Raw genomic sequence first — 26,696 nt, 5'->3', positions numbered from 1 at the left:
GACCAATGAGAAAGCGTGGACGGGACGATTGACACTTCTGCGACGACCAGCCTTCAGCCCAGCTGTCACGGGGCGCGAAAGCTTAAACCTTCGAGGTGTGTGTACATCAGGCGGGAGGAGGACAATCGGTCCTGTTAAAGACTATCTTAATGTGATTTAAAAGTTAAAAAATAGCTTTTGTCACACAGGCATAGACGTTTAGACATTTTTAGCGGCTGTCAGATTTGGATGAAACACCTGTTTTCTTTACAAACTAAGGAAGCGGACAGACAAAAATGAGCCTGGTTCTTTCTCCGCGGCGGGTAAGAGAAATATTTTTAAAAGTCACTGAGTGTCATGCTAAGCACACTATACAGAAAGCGACTTCTAAACTGTGTGTAAAAAATATGTATTTTAAATCCACCCCATTTGCGCGTATTGTTAGCATTAGCAAGTTAGCAAAGTTGCTAGCTTGAATTAGCAGTGATTGGCCTGGTCTCACACACACACTAATGTACAGAAACTTTTTACTTTATTAATCGGTGTTAACATGTCGTACCTAAGCAAAATGCAAAAATCTGCCTCAACGTATTTGTCACAAAGGAATAAAATAGCTAGTTTTATTCTAAACATTTTAAACAGGTCAACTGGCTAATCTATGTCCCCTTCCATTGTTGGTTCAGGGCGAGGCGCCACTCACTGTTGGAACTTACAAAAGAAAGCCATTTGATTGCTTAAAGGTTTAATGTTGGCCTCCGTATTTGAGGTAGATTTTGCAGCAAGATTACCTTTTTGGTGATTTCTGTTATTTTATTTTAACTAACGCAAAGAAGTCGTAACAGCAATGTTGCCAGATTGAGCAGCCCGTGTGCCATTTGAAGGGTGTCATATCTGCAGTGTTGTGACCAAATAATCAATGCAAGGGTTAAATGTCAGCTTCATAAGACAATGGTGAGACCAGTGATAATGCATGTAAGGCATGATCACGGATGGGCGTCTAGGAGAATTTGCATGTGCTAAATATGAGGTGATGAGTGGGATTACAAAACAAGGCATCTGGATGATTGCAGTGCCTTGGTGCTGCTTAATTTGATGTCCTCACTTTACATTATTAGCCCCAAGACTAACTTAATATGTCATCTAGTTCCTGAGATATGGTCACCCAATGAGTTTTAGATGATTTTAGTTGATAACCGCTGAATTGACATATGGTCTTGATGTAACTTGTGTTCCAAGAGGATGGTCCACTGTGTTTATCCACCAAGGCTGATTCACATTGCCCTTTGTGTTTTTAAGATATTGACACAAATGGTACATGACATGTGATTTGACATTGGCCTATGTCCTTGACATGACCTATGTTGTAAGAGGATGGTTTATTGACCAAGTCTGATTGAAATTGCTCTGCATTTTTTAAGCAATCACTCTGAACATACAGACATATCCATTACATTTGCTCCTTTACACATCGCAATGAGGGTAATAAAATAATATGAGGTAGTATACAGCAGAAGTCAGAAAGCTGTGAAGGAAAAGTCAGTTGAGATGACTTGAACATGTGATGAAAAGGGACCAGTAGGTCAATGAAGAATTTATAAGAAAGTAAGAGAGTGAAGGTTGAGTGAAGGTGCATGGACAGAATAAATGAAGATTTTACACAAAAGGCTAAATCAGAAGGATGTGCAAGACAGGACTGGAGAAACTTGATTACACACAGTAACTCCTCATAGTAGTGGAAAGAGATGGAGAAAAGTGAAATTTTAAATTTGATGTTATGTCCTGTCACAGCGCAGATATTGAGGAACACGGTTTCCTTAAAAAAATATATGCTAGCATGTTGCCCATGGGGATCCATGGGCTCTAGATTGGGTAGTGTTTATAAAATAGGTAGCTGACATTTTTGTGGTAAGGGTGGTAATAAATTAAGCAAAGCTTGTTTAAGGAGTTGGAATGACGTGAGAGTCCAGAATGTTTTTAGAACCTTAGACCTCAACAGTTTTTAGAAGAAGAACTCAACCCTTTTATTTCCTACTAATTGTGTAATTTTTAAATCTTAATTTATGGTCTTAATGTATTTATAAATTGTTTATGTTCTTGTTATCATATACATCATTATTATTATTATTTTATTTCTACTTCTATTTTGTCATTTGATTTTTAAATGGACCACAATGGAAATAAGTGTTGTCACTTTCTTGTGTCATCCATGAATTTTTAACATATTTACAATTATATTAGCACTTATGTTGAACTTAGTCCCTCCCCACACTTATGCTTTTAATATAAAAATGACTTGCTGCCTTCTGCAGGAATGGCGTATGTGTCCAGGAAGTAGTTAGCAAAATGCATGCACGCACAGCTGCTGTAAGCAGGTGCTTTTAATTTGATAAACAAAGACAGTGGCTGAAGACATTAAAACCACTGCACATTACACTCATAAAATTTAAGTCACTCATGGTAATAGCAACTTGAGACTTATCTAAACTGACTAAATCAATTGAGCTACAAAAGCACAAAAAATCAATAACACTGACAACACTGTTAAACTAACATGAACCACAATAACATTTAAACCCTCAAACCCTGAGCTCCCATGGTGCATTGCAGCACAGCATCCATTGTTTATTGGTTAGCTAAAATTGCTAATTTCTTCAAAAGTATTTGTCCTCTCAACTTTCCGGTTTTGCTGTATTTGTCCTTGACCCAAAATATAGAAGCATACCAAACAGCAAATGTCAGTTCTCCCTAGTGTTTGCGTGATCGAAGCCATACACACGCAACCATGCACTCAGAGGCCACTTGGCTATTATAATATAGATGAATAAATTGCAAAATAGTGAACTCTGTTCTGTGTTATTTTGCCCAGGGTGAGGACCTTCTAGCGGTGGCTCAGACAACAGCAGAGAGTGACTCTGACAGTGGAATGGGCTCTCCAGCTGAAGAGATGGTGACCCAGACACCAAACAGAGACGAGCATCCAGGTCAGTGTTTCCCAGACAATTTTTTTTTTCAGGCCCAGTGGCACTCATCTATATATCTATCAAGATATCTCTCTAGCTATAAATGATAATTTCACAGATTAATTTTCTGTGAAATGCAGGGTTTTTCTAAACCAGTGATCAAGTTGTGCAGTTGTGCTTCTGGCCTGGTTCTTCCTTTGTGGAGTTTGCATGTTCTCCTCGTGTTTCCATGGGTTCCCTCCTGGCTCTGCGGCTTTCTCCCACTTTGAAAGACCCCCCCCATCCCACCCCATGACACTTAGAGTAAACGGGTTCATAAAACAGAAAATGTTTTGCAGATGATGTGGTCCTGTTGGCTTAATCAGCCTGTGACCTCCAACACTCACTGGATCGGTTCACAGCAAAGTGTGAAGGGGCTGGGATGAGGATCAGCACCTCTAAATCTGAGGCTATGGATTGCGGTCTTGTCCCAAGTGAAGGAGTTCAAGTACCTTGGGGTCTTGCTCACAAGTGAGCAAGACCCCATGCGAATCTCATGCTCCATTGTCCCCTCACAAGTGAGGGGACAATGGAGCATGAGATTCGCCAGAGAATCGACACAGCAGGGGTGGTATTGCATTCGCTCTACCGTACTGTTATGACAAAAAGCGAGCTGAGCCAAAAGACGAAGCTCTTGATCTACTGATGAGTCTTTGTTCCTACTCTCACCTATGGTCATGAGGGTTTGGTCATGACCGAAAGAACTAAATCGCAGGTACAAGCAGCCAAAATGGGCTTCCTTAGAAGGGTGGCTGGTGTCTCCCTAAGAGATAAGGTGAGAAGCTCGGTCATCCATGGGGAGCTCAGAGTACAGCCTCTGCTCCAGGACTAGGTGGAGAGATTATATCGCCACACTGGCCTGGGAACGCCTCAGGGTTCCCCAGTCAAAGGTGGTCAGCATGGCCCGGGAAAGGGAAGTCTGGGGTCCCTTGCTGGAGTTGTTGCCCCGTGACCTGATCCCGGATAAGCGATTGAAGGTGAGTGAGTGGGTTCAGAAAGTGAATGAATGGATAGGCTGTTTAACGTGGCATTGCAGTGCTGCCAGAGGACCTTCCGTTAGATAAGTAATAAGTCGACTGTCAAATGATTTCCAAAAATAAAAATCTGTCCTGGTGGTGGTCCTCTTTGGCTTGGCGGTCTGCCAGGCACGTGAATAGATAAGTGTATCCTCAGGCAATACTTCACCTGCTTCACGGCAGTGGTCACCAACTCCTCTCCTGGAGAACCCCTGCCCTGCGCCATTTACATCTCTCCCTGCCCTACTAGTGCAGCAGATAAGCGAATATTTACAGAGGAATCCTACAAATGGTGATGCAACCACCAAATTTTGCACAAATACTCCTTAGACATTACTCTTTTGAAAAAGCAGAGTATCTACTCGAATTTTCAATAGATGGCCAGGTAGGGGTCAATTGAAGAATTACACAGGGGTCAAATTTAAAAATGCTTCAGTCATATTGAAAGGTGTTCCATATTATTTGTCTGATCATAAAGATTACAAAAATGTATAGTTTGGGCCATTTATGGCTGAATTCTATGGAGTTAGTGGGGTAAAAAAAAAAGCAAAAATTGTGAGAAAAGTCCATTTCAGTTTGTAAAGGGGTCAAAAGTTAAAGTTGCTCCAATTTTGATAAAAAGTGGTGCAAATTATTGGTTGAGTTAATAGGATTAATAAATGGAATAGTTTTGAATGCTTGGTCTGCAAAGTAAAGGTTAAAAAAAGTTAACGTCCATTGGATCCTATGACATGTGACATATGTTACCCCGTAACATAACTAAGCATGACGCATGATGCAAACAATTTCCTTTTAAGACCCTATTAATGCAATCAATAATTTTAATTAATTTTTTCCAAAATTAGAGCAACTTTGCCCGCATCTGGCATCTGCTGACTCTTGATTGGCTAAGACGCCTAACTGAGTCAATTACCCTGTATTGGATGTACCTCTGAAGTGGGAAGACAGAACTCGAAATTATGTAATTTTTGACTACCATGCAGTCAAAGTGCAAAGGTGTCAAGGACATTTAGTCTCCTGATTTGCTTTCTTGCTGTTCTAAGGACAACACCAAAAAAAAAAAAAACATTCAACAGCATGCACTCAGTTCCGTTAAGAAACCGAAATGTAAAGAAAGGTATGTTGTCTAATGTGTTATTACAGCAGTCACTGTGCAAGAAAATACAAAATTCCTGATGTGGAAATCAGATATTTTGAACTGAGTGCTGCCAACGCACACGTGCATGTTCATTCAGCTTTGTCGCGTGTGTCGTTTTTTTAACATTTCTCTCAGAAAATATAACACAAAGATTATGCTGTAGGACTGTTACTAATGATGCTTGTGCTTTCAGATACTGATGACAACGATGAAGACATTGCAGTTTACAGAAAGCCTCGTCGTAACACCATTAAAGACAGCGACAGTGAGGCAGAGGATGCTTGTGGCGAGAACAGCATGCATGTGGCTGAAGCGCTGGTCCTGCCAGCTTCCAGCGACGAGGAGCTGGCGTCTGGGCAAGGAGGAGAGAACAGCGAGAGGAAAGGAAGGAGAACGCAGAAACCCACGAGAATAACCCGCGGGCCCGCTGACAGTGACGAGAGTGAGCCCGAGCAAGAGAAATGTGGACAAGTGAAGGAGACGGACAAACAAGTAAAAGCGGTGAAGAAGAGACAGAAGAGCCAGAGGCGCCATGAGAAAAAGGAAAAGCGGAACAAAGCGATGGAAAAGCTAAAGAAGAAAGAGAGGTTCTCTGAAATGGCTGAGGTACCTGCTGTTTGTTCTTCTCTCACCAATCCTCCTGAAAATTTTGTTCAATGCCCAGAAAATTAAGGGGCCTGTTTTAGAGTAGAATTACAATTTCATTGAGAAAAGTTACAAAACTGCAAAAGTTGAAGCTCTGAAAAACCCCTTCTTCATTAATACTGCTGATTTCTGTGTGGGCTTATTGCATAGCAACAGCTAGATAATTACATGTCAGCTTCATGTTAGCTTTAGAACTCTGTAATCTTGTACTTTTTATCAAAATTTTGATTTTTTTATTACACTTTGGGTGAATGATGTGTTGGAGCCATGTGATTGTTAGTTATATATATTTATTAAGTTTTACTCGTCCAGGATTTTTGACTAGCAAATTACAAGCAGTGAATGTATATTATCATCAATTCAAAACTTTGTATTTCTGTACTTGTAATCTAGGATTATTTCCTGATATTGTGATGATATTTGAATAATCCCCCACAGGGAACTCCTTTGCCTCAGAATGACAGTGGCTGTCCACTCGGCGACACCGACCTCTTTGATAATGGTCTGAATGATGACGATGATGAAGATTCTTTGGACGCTATCCGAGCTGCTGTCAAGCAGAAGCTCAAAAAACATAAGGTAAAAACGATCAATGAATAACTGCAATTTATATTGTTCCTTCAGTCATTTTAGCATAGCAGTTATTGTCACATAAAGTCAAACGTTGTGCGTATGTGCAATAGTCCTTAAGAGGAAGTGTGTGTGTGTGTGTGTGTGTGTGTGTGTGTGTGTGTGTGTGTGTGTGTGTGTGTGTGTGTGTGTGTGTGTGTGTGTGTGTGTGTGTGCGCGCGCGCGCATGTGCTCGCTCATGTTACCACTGTGCTTAGCTAGTTGATAGATATTCTCACATTCATTCAATTATGGAAGCTTGTGTTAGATATTCAGGGTATTCTAGCTCTTGTCTGCTATTCTTTGTCTGATCACTATTAAATGTTACTCCAGGAACCTGTGCTGGAGGAGGAAGAAGATGAAGCACTGGGAAAACACAAACGTGTGGTATGCATTTTTAATTTTTTACCTCCAAGTAATGTCTCGGTCGTACATGATGCGAAAACAAATCACTTGTTTCATGTTTGAACAATTAGAGGGATTACAGCATATGAGTTGAAACACAAGTGGAGGTGTTTCAGCAAAGTATGATTACCATGGAACAAAGATGACTATATAATTAAATAAAACAGGAAAGGAAAACTAATCTCCCTCAGAAATCTACTCAGTTCCTTACCAAATTCCATTTTAAAAAGTAAGATTTAGCATCAGTTAGAATGGAAACAAAAGAGAACACAGCTTAGGATAAGAACTCTGCTCAGGTTAAGGATAGGTTTGGCCTCAGTGTTGCTGACCGAATGCCCGAATGGTATCTGAAGCTTTTGTACAGCAATCCTTTCCACATAAATTCAGCATTATTTCATAATAAGACGGAGGAGCGATCAGGGCGCCGCAGCAGCACGAATGAGTCTGACTCTACATCCAAAACGATCAAAGGGAATAATGTGATTATTAACCATCAGATGACAAAGTAAAACCTCTTATATCATTTGAAAGTCAGTTTGAAGCAGAAACGAGGTGATAATCGGTAAATCACTGCTGATTCTCTGAAATGATGCATGTGCAGTGAAGGCAGGGCAGACTGATTTTTAGGGGGGATGGGGGGGCGTTCAGTTGGCGACATTGGGCCCAGTTCACACATGGGGCTGAGTTTGCATCGGGCCGACCTCTCCTGTATCTGCTGTAGTCACATAATTGACTTGACAGAGGTTATAGCGACAGCAGATTTCAGTTCTTAATTGTACAAATAAAAGTAGTGTGTTTTACACTTTGCTTTGATTTTACTTTGGTTTAACGAATTTATTTGGGGTGCGGATACATTTTAAACCTCAAAAGGCAGCAGAACGGTGCTTGATGGCTGTTATTTTTGTCACTCGTCGCTTTTGTATAATTTTTTTTTTTTTTTTTAGGAGAGGAAAGCTGCACGTGCCAGCAAAGAAGCTATGAAGCATCTCCACAGTGAATCTCAGAGGCTGATCAGAGGTTTAGTTTAAAAACACTTTGTTGGTTTTATGTTTCTGTTTTCCTTTTCTTTTTTTTTTTCTTTTTTTTTTACCTGCTTAAAATTTCTCACTAAATGTTAACTCTGCATTTATTTTTCTCTGAATTCTAATTTGAATCCCTGTTTGAAGTGGGATCTAATATTTCCATGTTGTGGTCTTTTCCTAGAGTCTACACTTGGCCTGCCATATCACATCCCCAAGCCAAAGACCATCGATCACTTCTTTAAGAAAAGAGTCCGACCAGAGGGTTCAGCCATGGCTTTGTTGAAGTAAAGATAAACTTAAAACATGCAGGATCCTCAGTTATTAATTTGACTACTGAAGTCTGTAGCATTTTTGAGTGCCATTTAATTTCATATCATTACAGTCTTGAAATCAGTCTTGGCAGTTTGCGTTTACCTTGTCGTGAACTTAAAAAAAATAAATAAATCATTTTCTGACCTTCAGATCATTGAAGTATTCAGACATGATGTTGAGATCTCCATCGGTTCCTCCTCAACCTCCCACTGAACCACCCAGTGAGCCCCAGCAGCCATCTGCAGAAAAAGACGTGCCCTCCTCTCTGGATCTCTCATCTGCAAATATCCAGACTTTACCTCAACCTGCCGCCACCTCATCTCCACAACAGGAAAACCTCATCCAGGTCAGAGAAGAAAGTGTGTCACCAGATGCTGAGCAGGACGAAGGTGCTCCTATGCTTTACCTCCCTGAGAGTCTGCAGGAATCAGTGACATCATGTGATGTAGAAAAACCAGCTTCTGTCTCAGAAGAACAAACGTTTTCTGCAGCTCAAGAAAATGGCCAGAGTTCAGCGACAGCTGTTTCTGAAAACCGGGTAGAAAGTACTGCATATCAGGCTATTGAGCTTTTAGCACCTCACTGTGTTAATGCTGATCCAACTGGGAAAGAGCAACCCATGAAGACAAAAAAAGACAAACTATCCAGACTGAAGGAACTTGGACTGGATCCTCCACCTGTTGCAAAATTGTGTGCGGACGAAGGAGCCTTTGTCCAGCTGGAGCTTCCACAGCCTAATCCAGGTTAGTCATAATTACGTTTTGAGGACAGCAAAGTTTAAAAAATAACAAACCGGGTGATCAACCATAAGCTTTCACAGTAGGTCTGGATAAACTACCACATCTCCCTCTCTTCTTCAATCAGGCGTGGAGGCACTGAAGGAGCGCTACCTCCGTCACATTAGGCAGCCTGCACGGGCCAAAGGAGAGTGTACGATGCAGCTCAACATCATTCGCAAAGACAACACATCATCGGGCCAAGAAGAACTGCACACAGAGTCTGTCACTGTCACAGTAAAGGAAGCGGCGGAGGAGGAGCCTGTGGCCACTAAACCTGGTATGAATTTGCATGGTAGCTGCACATACTGCGGGAAAATATTTTCTCTAGTGCTTCAATTGCTGAGACTTCATACGGGATAACAGAACACAAGATGGTTTGTTCTGCTAACCCACCCACTGTTATATGGGTCAGCTGACCATTATTTTTTGTCATGGATTAATCAAATAACTTTTTCTTTTTTTTCTGCTGAGTTTTGGTAATTTGCCTATTGATTATTTTCTGATTAGTGGTTAATGTACCAGTATATCATACATTTTGCTGATTACTTTAAACCTTCCATTCAACTTTATTTTGTTTGTTTTTATCATAAAAATATTGGTTTTACAAATTAAAAAAATAACAATAAGCAATATATAATGTGCCAAAAATTAAAAATGAATTCATGGAAAAAATATGGAGGAAACATAGCTTCGTCTCTTCCCAGGACACACAAAGATTGGGGTGGGGCCCTTACATTCACTAATATAAGCAACATGTTGGTCATCATTGATGGTTTCCCACAGCAGCTGATGCTCAAGGTTCTTGAAATGGAGTAATATCTCCACCTGGTGAACATTTTCCATTCATGCAGCTATAATAGAGTTTTATCGAGAGCTCTAGTATTTCACGTTTTCATTGTCCGTTAATTTGTTGATCGTTTTCTCAAATATGTTGTTTTGTTCTTAGCCAGGAGATATTCAGTTTGCTTATTGAGAGGAAGAAAGAAACCAGAGGATATTTGCCTTTAAGAACTTGAAATCGTAGAATTGTGACATAAAAAGCCCTCAAAACAATTAACTGACTATTAAAATAGTTGGCATTTAATAATTGTTGCAGCTCCAGTTTGAATGAGAATAATTTTAAAGTCAGATTTTTATTGATTTTCTCTCCCAGTGGTGTACACAAGGAGTCACGTGTTCATTGACACTATGTGAAAACAATCACTGACAGTTTGGAAACATTATTAAGAGATTCAAGTTGTTGGCATGGCTACAGAAAGCCGATCCAGACCGGGTTGTTTGCTTTCTGACATGAATATCCTCTGGCTGTCTTTACACAGGAGCAAAGCTGCTCATTCTGAAGCAACGCCTAAAGTCTGCCATGGCCCTGCAGAGAAAGGACGAGAGGGCACGTAAAGTCGCACTGCATCGCTTGGACAATGAAGTGTGTGAGGAAGAAGAAGAAGAGGAGGAGGAAGACATGACTGAGTCTGAGGAAGATGAGGTGAGAGGATCTACCTTTCTTGCTGCTTCGGGCATTTCTGTGATGGTAAAATAAACTTTGATCCCCTATATATGTCCTTTTTTCCCATTCCACAGGGCTTAGATGAGTTACTGGGGGGTGACGAGGATGAAGAAGGCAGCGTGGTCCATAGTGTCAGAAGCCCTTCTCCTGTGGCACTGAATCAGCCCTCGCCCACTCGTGATCTCGCTAACACAGATGGCACGCTCATTCTGTTCCCTGGCAGCTCCTGCTCTCGAACCGGGTAAATGTGTTTGGGTTTGTGGCTGCGCATGTGCCCTTAGGTTTACTCCCAGAAAATTGGAAGGACATGTCATGAAGAAATGCACTGATAAAAGTCGCTCATTCCCTCACCATTGTTGGTAAACTATGACCAGACAAAGTGGTTAACAGCTTCATTTCGGGATGTCGTAGTGCACTAATTGTGTATTTGCAGTTTGATTAATTACTGTGTAGTAAAATTTCACGTGGTGTCCTTTCAGTGACGGAGTAAGAAGGTCGGGGCCGTCTGGGCAGGATAGCAGTAATAAGACAGGTGAGTAAAATCAACAACTCCGCATTGATTACTTGTCCTGTTTTACGTGACATTAATTTGAACGTGGTGATATGAGCAGTTCTGTTCACATTTATTATCTGAATTGAGCATTTTCTTTTTTATTCTCACCCCTGCCATTAGATGAGGACGACTCTCTGTTCTTGGTAAAAGACACCAGTCACAATAGCAGCTTTGAGCTTGCTGGATCCATGATTACCTCCTACCAGCCTGTCAATTATCAGCGTGCTGCAGGAAGGGGACTGTCCAACTCCTCAGTGTTCCGCTCCCCTTCTCCCTGTCTCTTCAGGCCCAGCTTCCTTGGCTCTGCCTCAAAAGTAAGATGGAACTCCCCCTCCCCACCTCCTCAGTTCAGACCACGTTGATTTGTCAAGTGCAATGAACAGCAGAGCCTCAGGAGGCCACTAAAGGGGCTGTAACTTTCATAGATTGTCATGCTTTTTTTGCGAGTAAGTTTTGATTTAAATCAACTGTAGACCACTTTCACATGATGTGACGAACTGCTTCATATTGGTGACAGCCATATTCATAGTAAACAGAGCAGAATAACAGTATGCTGGCTGCTACCAGTCACCTGTCAGCAGACTGGTCCCCAGCTAACATCAAGCTGGCAATAAAAGGGAGGAAGTTGCTCCGGATAGAAGGACCCAGGTTCCCTTCCTATTTGGTTCTTTTTGTGTGGAGTTTGTATGGTTTCTCTGTGTTAGTTTGGGTTCCCTCCAAAAGATCTGGCTTCCTCCCACTGACCAAAACATGCAGGTTAGGTGAACTAGAATATTTAAATTTGAGACCAACCAATATGGATTTTTGGGGGGGAGAAGATATACCTGCTGATATACACTTAACAAATGCCAATGGTTTTTAACATTTAGTTTAAAAACTCTTATAACAAAGAAATGTAATTGAGGCTTGATGTTTTACAGTTCAAACATGAATTTTAGAATTAACAATACATACAGCCACCAACCAACCAACCATCATGCTGCTTTCACTTAGATTGGCACTTGCCAGGTCGCTTTGCTCAGCATTTGCATAAAATGGACTTGTCTATTTTGACCCTGCCCAGCTGGCTCTATAGTGACCACTTGCTTCTTGTCGCTGTACCACTCTGATTTAAAAATGAATGGTTGCTAGTCACTTTGCCTCTGTCTCTTGAAGCTAATGTGACCAAGTGGCAATGGGAGTCCCAGCCATGCTTGACAGTCCCAGCCATGCTTGACAGTCCCAGCCATGCTTGACAGTCCCAGCCATGCTTGACAGTCCCAGCCATGCTTGACAGTCCCAGCCATGCTTGACAGCATTGTAAACAATGCTTTTGGACCACACCTCCAGGAAAACAGTCTACATAATTGCACCATTTATAACAGCCATATGTTTTTCTGCATTGTTGTTATCTTGGCAAAAATAACACTGATACCAGTAATCTCGTACAAGACTGGTATCGGCTGTTATATTGGCCAACCGATATATTGGTTGGGCTCCACTTAAATTGACCGTAGCTGTGAGTGAGAGCGTGAATGAGTTTCTGTGTGTGTCAACCCTGCGGTAGAGTGATGGCTGGTCCAGGGTGTATTCCCACCCCCACCCTTGCTCATTGACCACTGGGATAGGCTCCAACCCCGTGTGATCCTTAACTGAAAAAAGGGGGTTTAGAAAATGAATGAAGTTGCTTCGGATGATGTACAAATTTTGGTTCATGAAGATCCAGGAAGCATGCATTATCTGCTTGGAACTTTTGGCACACTGGGAGAGCCGAATGTGCCTGAAGCAACAATGACCCAATGCACAGAGACTGTGGTGGTCCAGTTCAGTCGTAGGAGCAGGAATGGGGACCACATAAGGCCAGAGGAGTGGCACTCACTTGCAGAGAGGATTGAGGCCGTCCACAGCTTATGACAGCGCACCAGTGGCAGCCTACACACAGAGCAGCACCACCAGCTAACACCTGTGCGTGATGACTGGATCTTTTTGGGGTGAGGAGTGCTGCCAGACCTGGCTTGCCAGCACATCATGGACACTGACGTGGTCTGCTTTTTGTTGAATAATACATTTTTAGAAGAATCGCGTGATGACGTAATGATTTAAAATGTGAAAATCTTTTATTTTGGAATCTCCAGTTTGTAAGCCTCCAGGTTTGACACTGCACAGTACAAATGGTCTGTTTTCTTTGATGTTCCTGTGTGATGGTTTTATTTTCCCTTCCTGTTTTTTTTTTTGTTTTTTTTTTAGAGTTCGGGAAAGCTCTCTGAGCGTTCTCTCTGCCTTCCCGTTGAAGACTCTCAAGACCTGTACGCACCTCCATCACCAGGCGCTGACTCAGGGCCACTGGGCGGAGGGGCTCCTGGACCTGGGCTTGGGGGAGACTCCCAAGGAGGTCGCTTCTTTCTGGAAGATGACACCCATTCCCAGTTACTCGACGCAGATGGTTTCCTTAATGTTGGTCCTCGCTCCCACAAGAGGCAGCTGATCTTGGACAGCCTTGATGAAAATGCGATGGATGGTAATATGGGCGAGCTGTTGGGGTTGTGCTCGGGTGTGTTTGGGTCAGCAGAGAAGTTTTCTGAGAGTGGAAAAACAGAAAATGGCCTCAGGACAACACAGGAAGATGAGCTGCTCGGATTGTGCTCAGGAACATTTCCAACAACTCAGCAGATGGAAACAGGGAAGATCAAGGATGGAGAAAATGATGAAAACACAGAAAACACCATGGACCAGTTGCTGGGGCTTTGTTCGGGCAAATTTCCTAGTCCAAGTAAGAGTCTGGAAAGATGTGTGTGCGTGTTTAAGTATTATTTTTTGGAATGCATAAATGTTTAATTTTTCACAAGATTTTCACAGATTACTTGTGGAAACCTGTCCACAGGAAATTGACCTTAAAATGTTGTTAAATGGCATCAAATATGATCTATTTTGTTTTAATCATGATTCCTACACAATATGGAATTTTAGTAATTTCCAGGTCTGGATAGGGATGGAAAAAGGAAATTTGGATATGGATAAATTTTAGTGTTTCCAGATTCTTGCCACTCCATTGCAATTTAAAATGTGGCCTAAAATTCAGATAAAATGTTTGGTCCATAGAAATATATTGTTGTATTGAGCCAAGCGGAGATGTGCAGCCATGTGATTTGGTTCTGTGGTGAATCGGTGGAAACTGACTAGTGTGTTCACATTGGTCACCAATGGAGTGTTTTCCCTGATGTCAGTATTATGCATGTGAGCCAGATGTTTGGCCGTCTCAGAGGCATTGCCGACTAAACAAGATCGTGGAAGCGCGGTTTCTACTCTCTCAGATGGCAAAAGTGTTGCAAAACTTTGTGAGACAGCAGCAAGATATAGAGATGGACTAAGCAGTGAAACAAGGTCACAATATGAGATGAAAATGAAATGAGTTGGTGGTGGCCAACATTTGCGCTGTTGGCGAGTGAGCGTTGACTGCCTAGTGTTAGGTACATGGACATTGTGAATTATTCATTAGTTTCACTTAGCCCCTATACATCTGCAGACTTGGAAAAACTGCAAAAGCTTGGATACGTATAACCAGTTTCAGGGTTTGCACTTAAACAGTCCTGAAGCAGAATCAGCAAGGCTCAACACAGTATATAAAATATACCTGGGATGCAGAATGTGCGCCACTCCCACGATGCACAAATGCACACATCCCGGGAGTGATGCACATTTGAGGCTGTGCAAGGATGCCCACATGTTCAAAACATTCAAAAGTTGGTTTTTAAAATAATGTGTCCAAGTTTTTTGCTTCTCCTTGCTGCTGTCAGCTCTTCTGTCTCCTTTCCACAGGAGGTGGGGCCAACGTGCTGTGTGTTTGAGCATCTGTAAAGGCCACTAGAGTGGATACCAGCCTGTATCCCTCTATCCAGAAAGTTTAGAAGAATAAATGGAATTGGTTAACTTATTTTTTTCTTTCAAACTACAAACCTAAAAGCCAAAGTGCACTGAACTACATTTGTTTAATCACTGCACGCTTAAGAAGACAACAGCACTTAGTACAGTGCATCCGGATAGTATTCAGTGCTTTTCCCCCACTTTATGTTGCAGCCTTATTCCAAAATGGACTAAATTTTTTTTTTTTTTTTTTTTTTTTTTTTTTTTCTTCCATGAAATTCTACTTGCAACACTCCATAATGACAATGGGGAAAGTGTTTTTTGGAAAATTTTGTAAATTTATTAAAAATAAAAAACTAAGGAATCGCGTGTACATAAGTACACCCTTTACTCTGTACTTTGTTGATGCACCTTTTGCAGCAATTACAGCCTCAAGTTTTCTTGAATATGATGCCACAAGCTTGGTGCACCTGTCTTTGGGTAGTTTTGTTCATTCCTCTTTGCAGCACCTCTCAAGCCCCATCAGGTTGGATGGGGAGTGTCTGTGCTGGGTCAGCTGAAAAATGTCAGTGACTGTGGGGCACAAATGCCTGATGGAATCTAAGGTTTGAGTTTGTACACAAGTAATAGGTTACATGTAGTGAGACGGATCTGATCACATGTACTATTCTTTTCTCCTTCCTTTACTGCTCATTTTTTTTACTTTAATTGAAAATCAATTAATGTACTTAATGATTTTATTTCGATCAAATGGATTAAAAAAAATTAGTCTCTCAAACTTCTTTCCTTTCACATCTTAATCTTACCTTATACGAAATGTGCAGAGCGTACACATGTTATCCAGGTTTTTCCCATCAAAATTTTGTTGCAGTCATGCTAGCTGTAGACGTCTCCTTTCTTTGCGGCATTTTTCACAAGATGCGCCCTAGTTCCTAATCACCTTTTGGCAGCTTATAGTAATGCAGGTCCGTCTTTCTGTCTGACCTATTGTGGCAGTCAACGACACAACAGTAATTCACAATGATGTGTTAGAATGCTAAGAACAGAGACCAGTCTAGAAAAGGGTTAGTGGAGTGGAAAAATCGATATCTTCAAGATAGCGGAGTTCACCCGGGGGTTGGTAAGGTTAGACCTTACTTGTGTGAAGCGCCTTGAGGCAACTTTACTGTGATTTGACGCTATATAAATAAAATAAATTTAATTTCAATTGAAAATTCCAGGTTTATGAGGTCACATGAAAATGCTCTTTAATAGATTTGTGAGTGTAGAGTAGCCTACTTACCCAGGGGTGCTGATACAAATTTTAGGCTCTACTAAATGTGATATGCCATAGCTTGGCACATTATATGACGATATTCCACAGTGTATCATACAGTACATGTTTACAGCTACATTTTTAATTATCTTCTTTCAATAAATGAGTAGTTATTTGGACGGTGAAATCTACAAAGTTTGAAAATTTAAGTATTGAAGAATTCTGAAATGGAAATATGTGGAGGAACCGGTGTCGCCACAGCTACTTTGAAAATTTACTTTATACAGTTACTTCATTAGCAGCTTTATGCAGTTACTTTATTAGGAGCTGCCGACAACTTGTAACTAATAAGCAGTGTAACTAGTAATCTAACTCTGTTTCACTTAGATTGAGTAATCAGCAAAGTAACTAATAGTTACTTTGCTGATTACTGAGTTAGGTTACTAGTTACTTTATTACAACCCTAATTCCAATGAAGTTGGGACGTTGTGTAAAATGTAATTTAAAAACAGAATACAATGATTTACAAATCCTCTTCAACCTATATTCAATTGAATACACCACAAAGACAAGATATTTAATGTTCAAACTAATGGACTTTATTGTTTTTGTGCAAATATTTGCTGATTTTGAAATGGATGCCTGGAACACATTTCAAAAAACCTGAGACAGTGGTATGTTTACCACTGTGTTACATCACCTATCCTTCTAACAACACTCAATAAGTGTTTGGGAACTGAGGACACTAATTGTGAGTGTCATGATTGGGTATAAAAGAAGCATCCCCAAAAGTCTCAGCTGTTCACAAGCAAAGATGGGGCGAGGATCAACACTTTGTGAACAGCTGCATGAAAAAAAATTACAACAGTTTAAGAACAATGTTTCTCAGCATTAAATTGCAAGGAATTTAGCGATTCCATCATCTACAGTCCATAATATAATCAAAAGATTCAGAGAATCTGGAGAACTTTCTACACATAAGTGGCAAGGCCGAAAACAAACATTGAATGCCTGTGACCTTCGATCCCTCAGGCGGCACTGCATTAAAAACCGACATCATTGTGTAAAGGATATTACCACGTGGGCTCAAGAACACTTCAGAAAACCATTGTCAGTTAACACAGTTCGTCGCTGCATCTACAAGTGCAAGTTAAAAATCTACCATGCAAACCGAAAGCCATGCATCAACGACATCCAGAAACGCCGCTGCCTTCTCTGTGCCTGAGCTCATTTGAAATGGACAGATGCAAAGTGGAAAAGTGTGCTGTGGTCTGATGAGTCCACATTTCAAATTGTTTTTGAAATGATGGACGTCGTGTCTGCCAGACAAAAAAGGAAAAAGACCATCCAGATTGTTACCAGTGCAAAGTTCAAAAGCCAGCATCTGTGATGGTATGGGAGTGTGTTAGTGCCCATGGCATGGGCAACTTACACATCTGTGATGGCACCATCAATGCTGAAAGATACATCCAGGTTTTGGAGCAACACATGCTGCCATCCAAGCAACGTCTTTTTCAGGGACGTCCCTGCTTATTTCAGCAAGACGATGCCAAGCCACATTCTGCACGTGTTACAACAGTGTGGCTTCGTAGTAAAAGAGCGCAGGTACTAGACTGGCCTGCCTACAGTCCAGATCTGTCGCCCATTGAAAATGTGTGGCGCATTATGAAGCACAAAATACGACAGAGACCCCAGACTGTTGAACAACTGAAGTTGTACATCAAGCAGAATGGGAAAGAATTCCACCTGCAAAGCTTCAACAATTAGTGTCCTCAGTTCCCAAACGCTTATTGAGTGTTGTTAGAAGGAAAGGTGATGTAACACAGTGGTAAACATGCCACTGTCCCAGCTTTTTTGAAACGTGTTGCAGGCATCCATTTCAAAATGAGCAAATATTTGCATAAAAGCAATAAAGTTTATCCATTTGAACATTAAATATCTTGTCTTTGTGGTGTATTCAATTGAATATAGGTTGAAGAGGATTTGAAAATCATTGTATTCTGTTTTATTTACATTTTACACAATGTCCCAACTTCATTGGAATTGTGGTTGTACTTACATTCAGCAGCTGCCAACAAGTTGTCCGCAGCTGCTAATGAAGTAACTGTAAAATGTAAGTTTTCAAAGTTAGTGTGGCAACACTGGTAAGAACTGTGAGTAAATATTTTGTCCTTTGTGTATTTGGTAATTCTACGGTAACGGCATTACAAACAGCAAATTTTTTTAACTGTAAGCTAAAATGTGACCAGATTTTGCTGTTGTACCATAGCATTGCCCTGTTGTGGTTTAACTCGTGTGCGTGCTTTGAATCACGTTGCTTCCCTTTGTCTCATTATTTAGATTCGTCTCCTTCACCTGCAGTGTCACGTTATGCACATGTGGCTTCACCAGAAACAGTAAGGTAGGGTACAACGATTTGGTGAAGTTTTAAAATGATTCTGCAGTAAGGTGTTAACCACTCCTCCAAAAAATAAAAAAATGTGTACCATACTTAAAATGTTTTTTGTTTTTTTTAAGTGGTGTGGGGTAATGGACGGACACGTCTCTTTCCAGTTTCCAATTTGTTAAAAAGCTTAGATTGCAATAAATACTTCAGTGTTTTTCTCTGTATGAAGGCTAAAGCAGCCGGAGGAAGAAGACCAGCAGGAGGAGGAGGAGGAAAACAGTGAATTCCAGCTTCTCTCAGACATAGAAAGTGAAAGTGAGCAGGTAAAGTTTCTGCAAAGGTCCCTCTCTGTTATCGTTTGGGTCCAAGAGTCCTCACTGCATGGACACTCATTCTGTGCATCATTACTTGATCGTGCAAATTAATTGTCACATTGTAGGAGGATGCGGATGGTGACGAGGAAGCTGGAGACGCTAGCGAAGAGGAGGAAGGAGAAGAAAACAATGAGGTGGAAGAAGAAGAAATGGAGGCTGTGTTTGCACCCCGACGTGTTAAGAAAAAGAAAATGTGAGTGTGAAAATTAAAAGAACTGGAGTTAATGAAGTAACTAAGTTTTAAATTAGATTATAAATGAAAAGGACCAAAATCAGGTACCCGAACAATAAAGAAACCAGTGGAGTGCAAACATTAAATCAGATGACTAGTTTGTCCTGTGGCTCGTTAAAATGGCGTGCAGCTGTGTAAAGGGTAAATTTGCGCATGCTGTCCAGGCGTTTAACAGACTATGTGGACTCAGAAGCTGAGCTGTCGGGCAGCGACGTGGGCAGCGATGATGAGGATGGCGATGGAGGGAGTGAATACGAGGAGGAGGAGATTCTTGATGAACTTCCCTCTGAGGAGGAGCTGCAGGACCAGGTCAACAAGATCCACATGTGAGTGACCTATTTTCACCTTCGGTGCTTTATTAATTCACAGTGTCCCACTTTGAAATGAATGCTTTCTTGGTGTTATTGTTTAATACAGTGCCATGCCATCATTCCTACAGGAAGCAAGTGCTGGACGATGACAAACGGCGTCTCCGGCTATATCAGGAGCGCTACCTAGCCGATGGTGATTTGCATTCTGATGGACCGGGACGAGCTCGTCGCTTCCGCTGGAAAAACATGGGTAAGTTTAATAGAGTTAATAGCAGGTTGGTACTGATTATTTCGTTTGAATTCCTGTGTTTTCCTTCTTATTCTGAAAATATTCTTCCTTTTTGTTGTAATAGTTTTTCTGTTCAGTTTCATATTGACCAGCTACTGGATTTTATTGGCTTTGTGCATTTGACAATAAAAGAAGTTCTGTAGGTTTTGCACAACTTTACATTTTTATATTTTGTGTTTCAAAGTGCAATGATTTTCTTTACATTCTTTCCAGATGATGGTTTTGACGTGGACAGGACAGGAGCAGAGGAAGAGGAGGAGGAAGATGATAATATGGATCACAGTGAGGTGAACAGGAGAAAGGAGAGACTGGAGAGAGAACAGTGGCTCAGAGAGCAGGTGAGTTTATGGACTTGTGTTTAAATGCTCACTGACACACCGTTAAAAACAAGTCCATGTGCATTAGTATTGGCTTTGTTGATTCCACTTTTCTAACGACATGATACAAATTTAAATAAGTTCACTTCTTTTCAACATGAGTCATATAAAAAGGCTACTAATGCAGTCTGAGAAGTAATCCTTTTGTCAAACATTTGCTGGGGGGAGGAATCATAGTTACAGTAGTGTTCAGAATAATAGTAGTGCTGTGTAACTAAAAAGATTAATCCAGGTTTTGAGTATATTTCTTATTGTTACATGGGAAACAAGGTACCAGTAGATTCAGTAGATTCTCACAAATCCAACAAGACCAAGCATTCATGATATGCACACTCTTAAGGCTAAGAAATTGGGCTATTGGTAAAATGGATAGAAGAATAACCAGAATGGCAAAGGCTCACCCATTGATCAGCTCCAGGATGATCAAAGACGGTCTGGAGTTACCTGTAAGTGCTGTGACAGTTAGAAGACGCCTGTGTGAAGCTAATTTATTTGCAAGATTCCCCCGCAAAGTCCCTCTTAAATAAAAGATGTGCACAAGAGGTTACAATTTGCCAAAGAACACATCAACTGGCCTAAAGAGAAATGGAGGAATATTTTGTGGACTGATGAGAGTAAAATTGTTCTTTTTGGGTCCAAGGGCCGCAGACAGTTTGTGAGGCGACCCCCAAACCCTGAATTCAAGCCACAGTTCACAGTGAAGACTGTGAAGCATGGTGGTGCAAGCATCATGATATGGGCATGTTTCTCCTACTATGGTGTTGGGCCTATATATCGCATACCAGGTATCATGGATCAGTTTGGATATGTCAAAATACTTGAAGAGGTCATGTTGCCTTATGCTGAAGAGGACATGCCCTTGAAATGGCTGTTTCAACAAGACAATGACCAAAGCACACTAGTAAATGAGCAAAATCTTGGTTCCAAACCAACAAAATTAATGCCTCGCAAATGTGAAGAAACATGAAAAACTGTGGTTATGCAACTAAATACTAGTTTAGTGATTCACAGGATTGCTAAAAAAGCAGTTTGAACATAATCGTTTTGAGTTTGTAGCATCAACAGCAGATGCTACTATTATTGTGAACACCCCCTTTTCTACTTTTTTTTTTTTTTTTTACTAATAGCCCAATTTCATAGCCTTAAGAGTGTGCATATCATGAATGCTTGGTCTTGTTGGATTTGTGAGAATCTACTGAATCTACTGGTACCTTGTTTCCCATGTAATAATAAGAAATATACTCAAAACCTAGATTAATCTTTTTAGTCACATAGCACTACTAATATTCTGAACACTACTGTATGTAATTTGAAATACAGTGCATCCGGAAAGTTTTCACAGTGCTTCAGTTTTTCCACATTTTGCTGTGTTACAGCCTAATTCCAAAATGTAGTAAATTCATTTTTTTCCTACTCACAACACCCCATAATGACAACATTAAAAATGTTTTGTCAAAATTTTTACATATTTATTCTAAGAAATCACATGTACATAAGTATTCACACCCTTTGCTCAATATTTGTTGATGCACCTTTGGCAGCAATTACAGCCTCAAGTCTTCTTGAATATAATGCCACAAGCTTGGTGCACCTATCTTTGGGCAGTTTTTTTTCCCCATTCCTTTTTGCAGCACCTCTCAAGCTCCATCAGGTAGGATGGGGAACATCGGTGCGCAGCCATTTTCAGATCTCTCCAGATGTTCCATCGGATTCAGGTCTGGACTCTGACTGGGCCACTCAAGGACATTCACATTTGTCCTGAAGCCACTCCTTTGATATCTTGGCTGTGTGGTTGGGTCATTCTCCTGCTGAAAGATGAACTGTCGCCCCAGTCTAAGGTCAAGCGCGCTCTGGAGCAGGTTTTCATCCAGGATGTCTCTGTACATTGCTGCATTCATCTTTCCCCTTCTGGAAGGTTCTCCTCTCTCCACAGAGGAATGCTAGAGCTCTGCCAGAGTGATCATTGGGTTCTTGGTCACCTCCCCGACTAAGGCCCTTCTCCCCCAATCGCTCAGTTTAGACGGGGAGCCAACTCTAGGAAGAGTCCTGGTGGATCCAAATGTCTTCTGTTTAAGGATGATGGAGGCCATTGTGCTCATTGGGACCTTCAAAGCAGCACAAATGTTTCTGTACCCTTCCTTAGATTTGTGCCTGGTGACAATCCTGTCTCTGAGGTCTACAGACAATTCCTTTGACTTCATGTTTGGTTTGTGCTCTGACATGCACTGTCAACTGTGGGACCTTATATGTAGACAGGTGGGTGCCTTTACAAATCATATCCCGTCAACTGAATTTACCCCAGGTGGACTCCAATTAAGCTGTAAAAACATCTCAAGGATGATCAGTGGAAACCGGATGCACCTGAGCTCAATTTTCAGCTTCATGGCAAAGACTGTGAATACTTTGTGTACACGTGATTTCTTGTTTTTTTTTTGTTGTTGTTGTTGTTTGTAAAACAAAGCAAAACCCTTTTTACATCCTTAGCGGATGTAATTAAATCATTGGCATTTATTTATTTATTTATTTGTCTGGCTGTTAGTGGGATTACATTAAAACTACTGCACAGATTTTGATGAAATTTTCACCACAGATAGATATTAGGCCATGGAAGACTCCATTAAATTTTGGAGGTGATCCAGATTCTGGCTCAGGATTTTACTTTATGCAGGTTTTTAAGGATTACATCAAAACTACTTCAGGGATTCTCACCAAATTTGCACCACATGTAGATTTTAAGACATGGAAGACACCACTGAACTTTAGAGGTGATCCGGATCCAGATTGGCAGGCATCAGAAATTTCTGACTGCTCTCGTTTCTTAATGTTATTGTATCTAAAAAAAAAAGCTTTTTTACATTGTCATTATGGGGTATTGTGTGTAGAATTTTGAGTGTAAAAAATGAATTTCATCCACTTTGGAATAAGACTGTAACATAACAAAATGTGGGAAAATTGAAGCGCTGTGAATACTTTGGATGCACCGTAAGTAAATTAATTCAGAATCTGGCCTGGTGGAGGTTCCTGTTGGCCTGGCAGTCCACCACCTATAAAACTGGGGGAAACACTGCTTTATATTATCTTCTAACCGGATGGTCTGATTGTGCATGCTGTGGTTGAGTCATGGTTTTTGTTTTGGTTTTTTGTCTCCTTGGGCAGGCTGAGCAGAAGGCCAAGAAAGGGGAAGATTTGGATGCTGATGATGAGAAGATTAGAGAGGAAGACAGTCATTTTATGAAGCTGGCCAAGAAGTTCACTGCCAAGTCTCTGCAGAAGAAAGGTTGGTTGAATTGAGACTTCACGTCATCGATATCCATCTAATGACCAAGATGAAGCCAAGACACATTTTTATCCATTTCTCCTCAGATCTAGTGGAACACAGTTGGCAAAAAAGTAACTGGGCTATGATTAAAAATATGGATTTAAAAAGGATGTCCTCAGTTGTGTAATTTGACAGTTTAATAGCTCTGTGTTCACACAGATTTCAAAAATTAATTATTTCATTCTCCAGTTCTTCTGTTGCCGCTGATATAAATAATGAAACTACAAGATCTGCATGGAATATTCATTTATGTTCCTGGATACTCGATGTTCTCAGATTTAATTGACAAAATGTTTTCTACAATGTGAATTTGAATATTTCAAAGCATGTTAGCCTGTTATAATTATTATCTGTGTCCAAGGAAGATGAGTGCATGAGGAGTTACCATCTTTGCTTGTCTGTATGAACATTCTGCTATGACAACTTTGATGTTATATTTTAATTTTTGAGATCAGTCTTATGGCAACAGTACTCATTCGAAATCCGCATTTTTCTCGACTCTGAAATTGTCGTGTAGTTATTAATGTTTGTGCTTTTTATGATTATGTATACCATAAATTTTTGTGATTTTTGTTATTAATTTAATATAGAGTTTATTGAACATGTAGGTTCAACACAGGTTTGGTTTAAACTGGTATATTTGGGGTGAATCTCTCAGCTGGCTGTATTTTTATTTTTTTATTGTTTTGTTTTTGTTACTTAAAAAATATTATTGCAATTTTGGGTGTATTAACTCCCTCAACTAGTTCTTAAAGGTTTGTAGCAAACATCAATGGTGAGTCATGCATTCAGAGCCTTGATTACTATTAATAGAACTTTTTCATTTTTCAAACCAGACGTCCTTGCAGCGTGTCTTCCAGAAAAACCACCATCATCTCTCAACCCCTTCCAGAGGTCCTCAGGACCATTACAGGTACGTGGTCAATGTGGCAGGATGGACAGAACATCACAGAATATTGTAAATGTCACATAGGTTCATTTGTTGTTCTCAACTTCTCCTGTTTTTGTTTTCACGAAATGTCAGCAGCTGCATTTGTAATTTAAGTTCAAGTTTATTTCTGTTCAAGGAAAAAACTTTGCAACCCAAAATTAAACAAAACAGATTTCTCAGCCAGTCAACCCATGCAACCGAAAGGGTGTAGGTAGAAGCAAAGCTTATACAACCCCTGGCAAAAATTATGGAATCACCGGCCTCAGAGGATGTTCATTCAGTTGTTTAATTTTGTAGAAAAAAAGCAGATCACAGACATGACACAAAACTAAAGTCATTTCAAATGGCAACTTTCTGGCTTTAAGAAACACTATAAGAAATCAAGAAAAAAAGATTGTGGCAGTCAGTAACGGTTACTTTTTTAGACCAAGCAGAGGAAAAAAATATGGAATCACTCAATTCTGAGGAAAGAATTATGGAATCACCCTGTAAATTTTCATCCCCCAAATTAACACCTGCATCAAATCAGATCTGCTCATTGACATTGACCCTATGCCATGACATTGACCCTATGTGTCTTTTTGCAAGGAATGTTTTTGCAGTTTTTGCTCTATGGCAAGATGCATTATCATCTTGAAAAATGATTTCATCATCCCCAAACATCCTTTCAATTGTCCAAAATATCAACATAAACTTGTGCATTTATTGATGATGTAATGACAGCCATCTCCCTATTGCCCCAAACGTCAGTGCATGTCAGTAATTTTGTTTGTCAGTTGCAGTTGATGACTTTGTTCAACAAACTTGCGTTGAACATTCTTCTGACTTTGACACCTGAAGGAAATTTGTAGTTTTCAGTCACATGGTAATAGATGATTGTTGTTGTTGTTTGATGTAGTATTTGATGTTCTGTCTTTTTATTAAACAAAAACTCTCGTGCATACTGGTCAAAAACCTGCAGAATGAGCCTGGGCTGAATGTTGCCAGTCTTCTTTAAATGCGGTATTTAAAGTTCATTATGGAATCTCTTTGATTTGTGCAGGATCAATCTGAGATTCATGCTTTATTCATTTCTTCTAGGTGAGGCGGGGTTCTCTTCTGAGTCAGCCTCAGTCCATCCTGCAGAAGTTGGCGTCGATCTCGGAGGGGAATCCTCTGGCACCGAGAAACACCCGCGGATTCCTCTTTCAAACGCTGTCTCCCGAGAAGGACGTCTCAAACGCAGATGCCCCTCAGAAACAGGTGAGTAAACGTAAATTTGAGTCTTGGTCTGATGGTTTAGACGGAGCAGATGAGACGATGAAGTTTGGCTGCCTCGCGTTATTTTGTTCAGTTTGTGGTAAAACTATGATCAAAACTGTCTTTAAAATGTTGCTCCAGTGGTGATGGGGGGGGCGGTGTTGCATATATACCTATGTAATAGGAATATCTCAGTGGGCCCAAAATACAACAAACTGGACACACATCAAATGGAGGAATTGGAAAAAATAAAAACATTTTTTCAGGCCTTGAGATTAAGCATTTGGACCCTAATAGGACAAGTGGGACAAGATTTTGACTTGTCCTAAAAACGGTGAGGCAAAGTTGAGTCTGCGAGTGCCACTGACGTAATATGCACATTAAATAAACTTTAAGTAATCTATATATTAAAAGCCAAGTGCCCTCTGTGTACGTGCATGCTTGTGTGTGTGGCAATCGCAGCTGACAGTAACACCAAAAAGGAGGAGAAAAGAAGTGCCACAGGCTGAAGGGGGGAGATTTTTATTCCGTTGACTTCCAAATTGCACTGGCAGATTTTTTCTAAATAGTTTTAAAATGCAAATAACCTTATTTAGGCCAAAATGAGATCCTGTAGTTTTATCATCATGTGACTGTGACGTATGAACTTATTCATGCTGATGTCTACATTTGTGACACTAGGTGGAGCCAAAGCCCACATTGCTGTTGTAAAATAAATTCCGATGGCAACCCCCCCCCCCATTCTGCTGCAAAATATTTTATTAAAAGGAAAGGCCCTTTTAATAAAATATTTTGCAGCAGAATTCCAGCTAAAACTGCATTAACTTATTTTGAATACCACATAGCTGTTGAGTGCATGCAGTAAATTCATCAGTATTTGTCAAAATCTTATTTTGTAAAAGTTCCGGGGTTTTTTGGGGGGTTTTTTTCCTCCTTTCTTTTTTTTTTTTTTTTAAGTAATAAATAAATAAAAATCTCTGAATGTGTTTGGCACCAGATGACAAAGAAGAGGGGGCAGGTGCAGGTGGAGAACCCAGCTGCTAAGAGGGTCTGCAGAGAGCACAAACCTGGCCTGCAATCCAAAGGTCTCCACAGAAGCATCTTCAACTTCCTGGACCAATAAAAGCTCAGCACCTGACTTAAAGTCTTCAGCAGGCGGACATGGTTCCAGCCACTTCCACA

General features: G+C 40.6%; 1 protein-coding gene across 1 annotated transcript; it reads left to right on the top strand.

The window, feature by feature from the left end:
* Positions 1-166: 166 nt before the first annotated feature.
* On the top strand, positions 167-26,696 carry LOC117502243 (claspin). The gene is made up of 24 exons (XM_034161293.1): positions 167-302; positions 2,846-2,960; positions 5,326-5,738; positions 6,216-6,356; positions 6,720-6,773; positions 7,736-7,808; positions 7,995-8,097; positions 8,276-8,868; positions 8,990-9,181; positions 10,224-10,387; positions 10,483-10,649; positions 10,888-10,940; positions 11,082-11,275; positions 13,188-13,710; positions 18,397-18,457; positions 18,672-18,765; positions 18,882-19,009; positions 19,213-19,374; positions 19,488-19,609; positions 19,862-19,986; positions 23,182-23,302; positions 24,181-24,257; positions 25,356-25,517; positions 26,512-26,696. The coding sequence occupies exons 1-24, from the start codon at positions 276-278 to the stop codon at positions 26,635-26,637; spliced, it is 3,990 nt and encodes a 1,329-aa protein (XP_034017184.1). The 5' UTR covers positions 167-275; the 3' UTR covers positions 26,638-26,696.

This window comes from Thalassophryne amazonica, chromosome 20 (assembly GCF_902500255.1).
Source record: "Thalassophryne amazonica chromosome 20, fThaAma1.1, whole genome shotgun sequence".
NCBI lineage: Eukaryota > Metazoa > Chordata > Actinopteri > Batrachoidiformes > Batrachoididae > Thalassophryne > Thalassophryne amazonica.
The sequence above is the reverse complement of the archived record's forward strand: the minus strand, read 5'-3'. Positions and strand labels throughout refer to the sequence as shown.

Bases quoted from the DNA above. Each gene is read 5' to 3' on its own strand.
- LOC117502243 (XM_034161293.1), top strand. From the start codon at position 276: ATGAGCCTGGTTCTTTCTCCGCGGCGG. The intron at 19,010-19,212 runs GTGAGTGTGAAA...CATGCTGTCCAG, and splicing joins CGTGTTAAGAAAAAGAAAAT to GCGTTTAACAGACTATGTGG. The intron at 25,518-26,511 runs GTGAGTAAACGT...GTTTGGCACCAG, and splicing joins CAGATGCCCCTCAGAAACAG to ATGACAAAGAAGAGGGGGCA.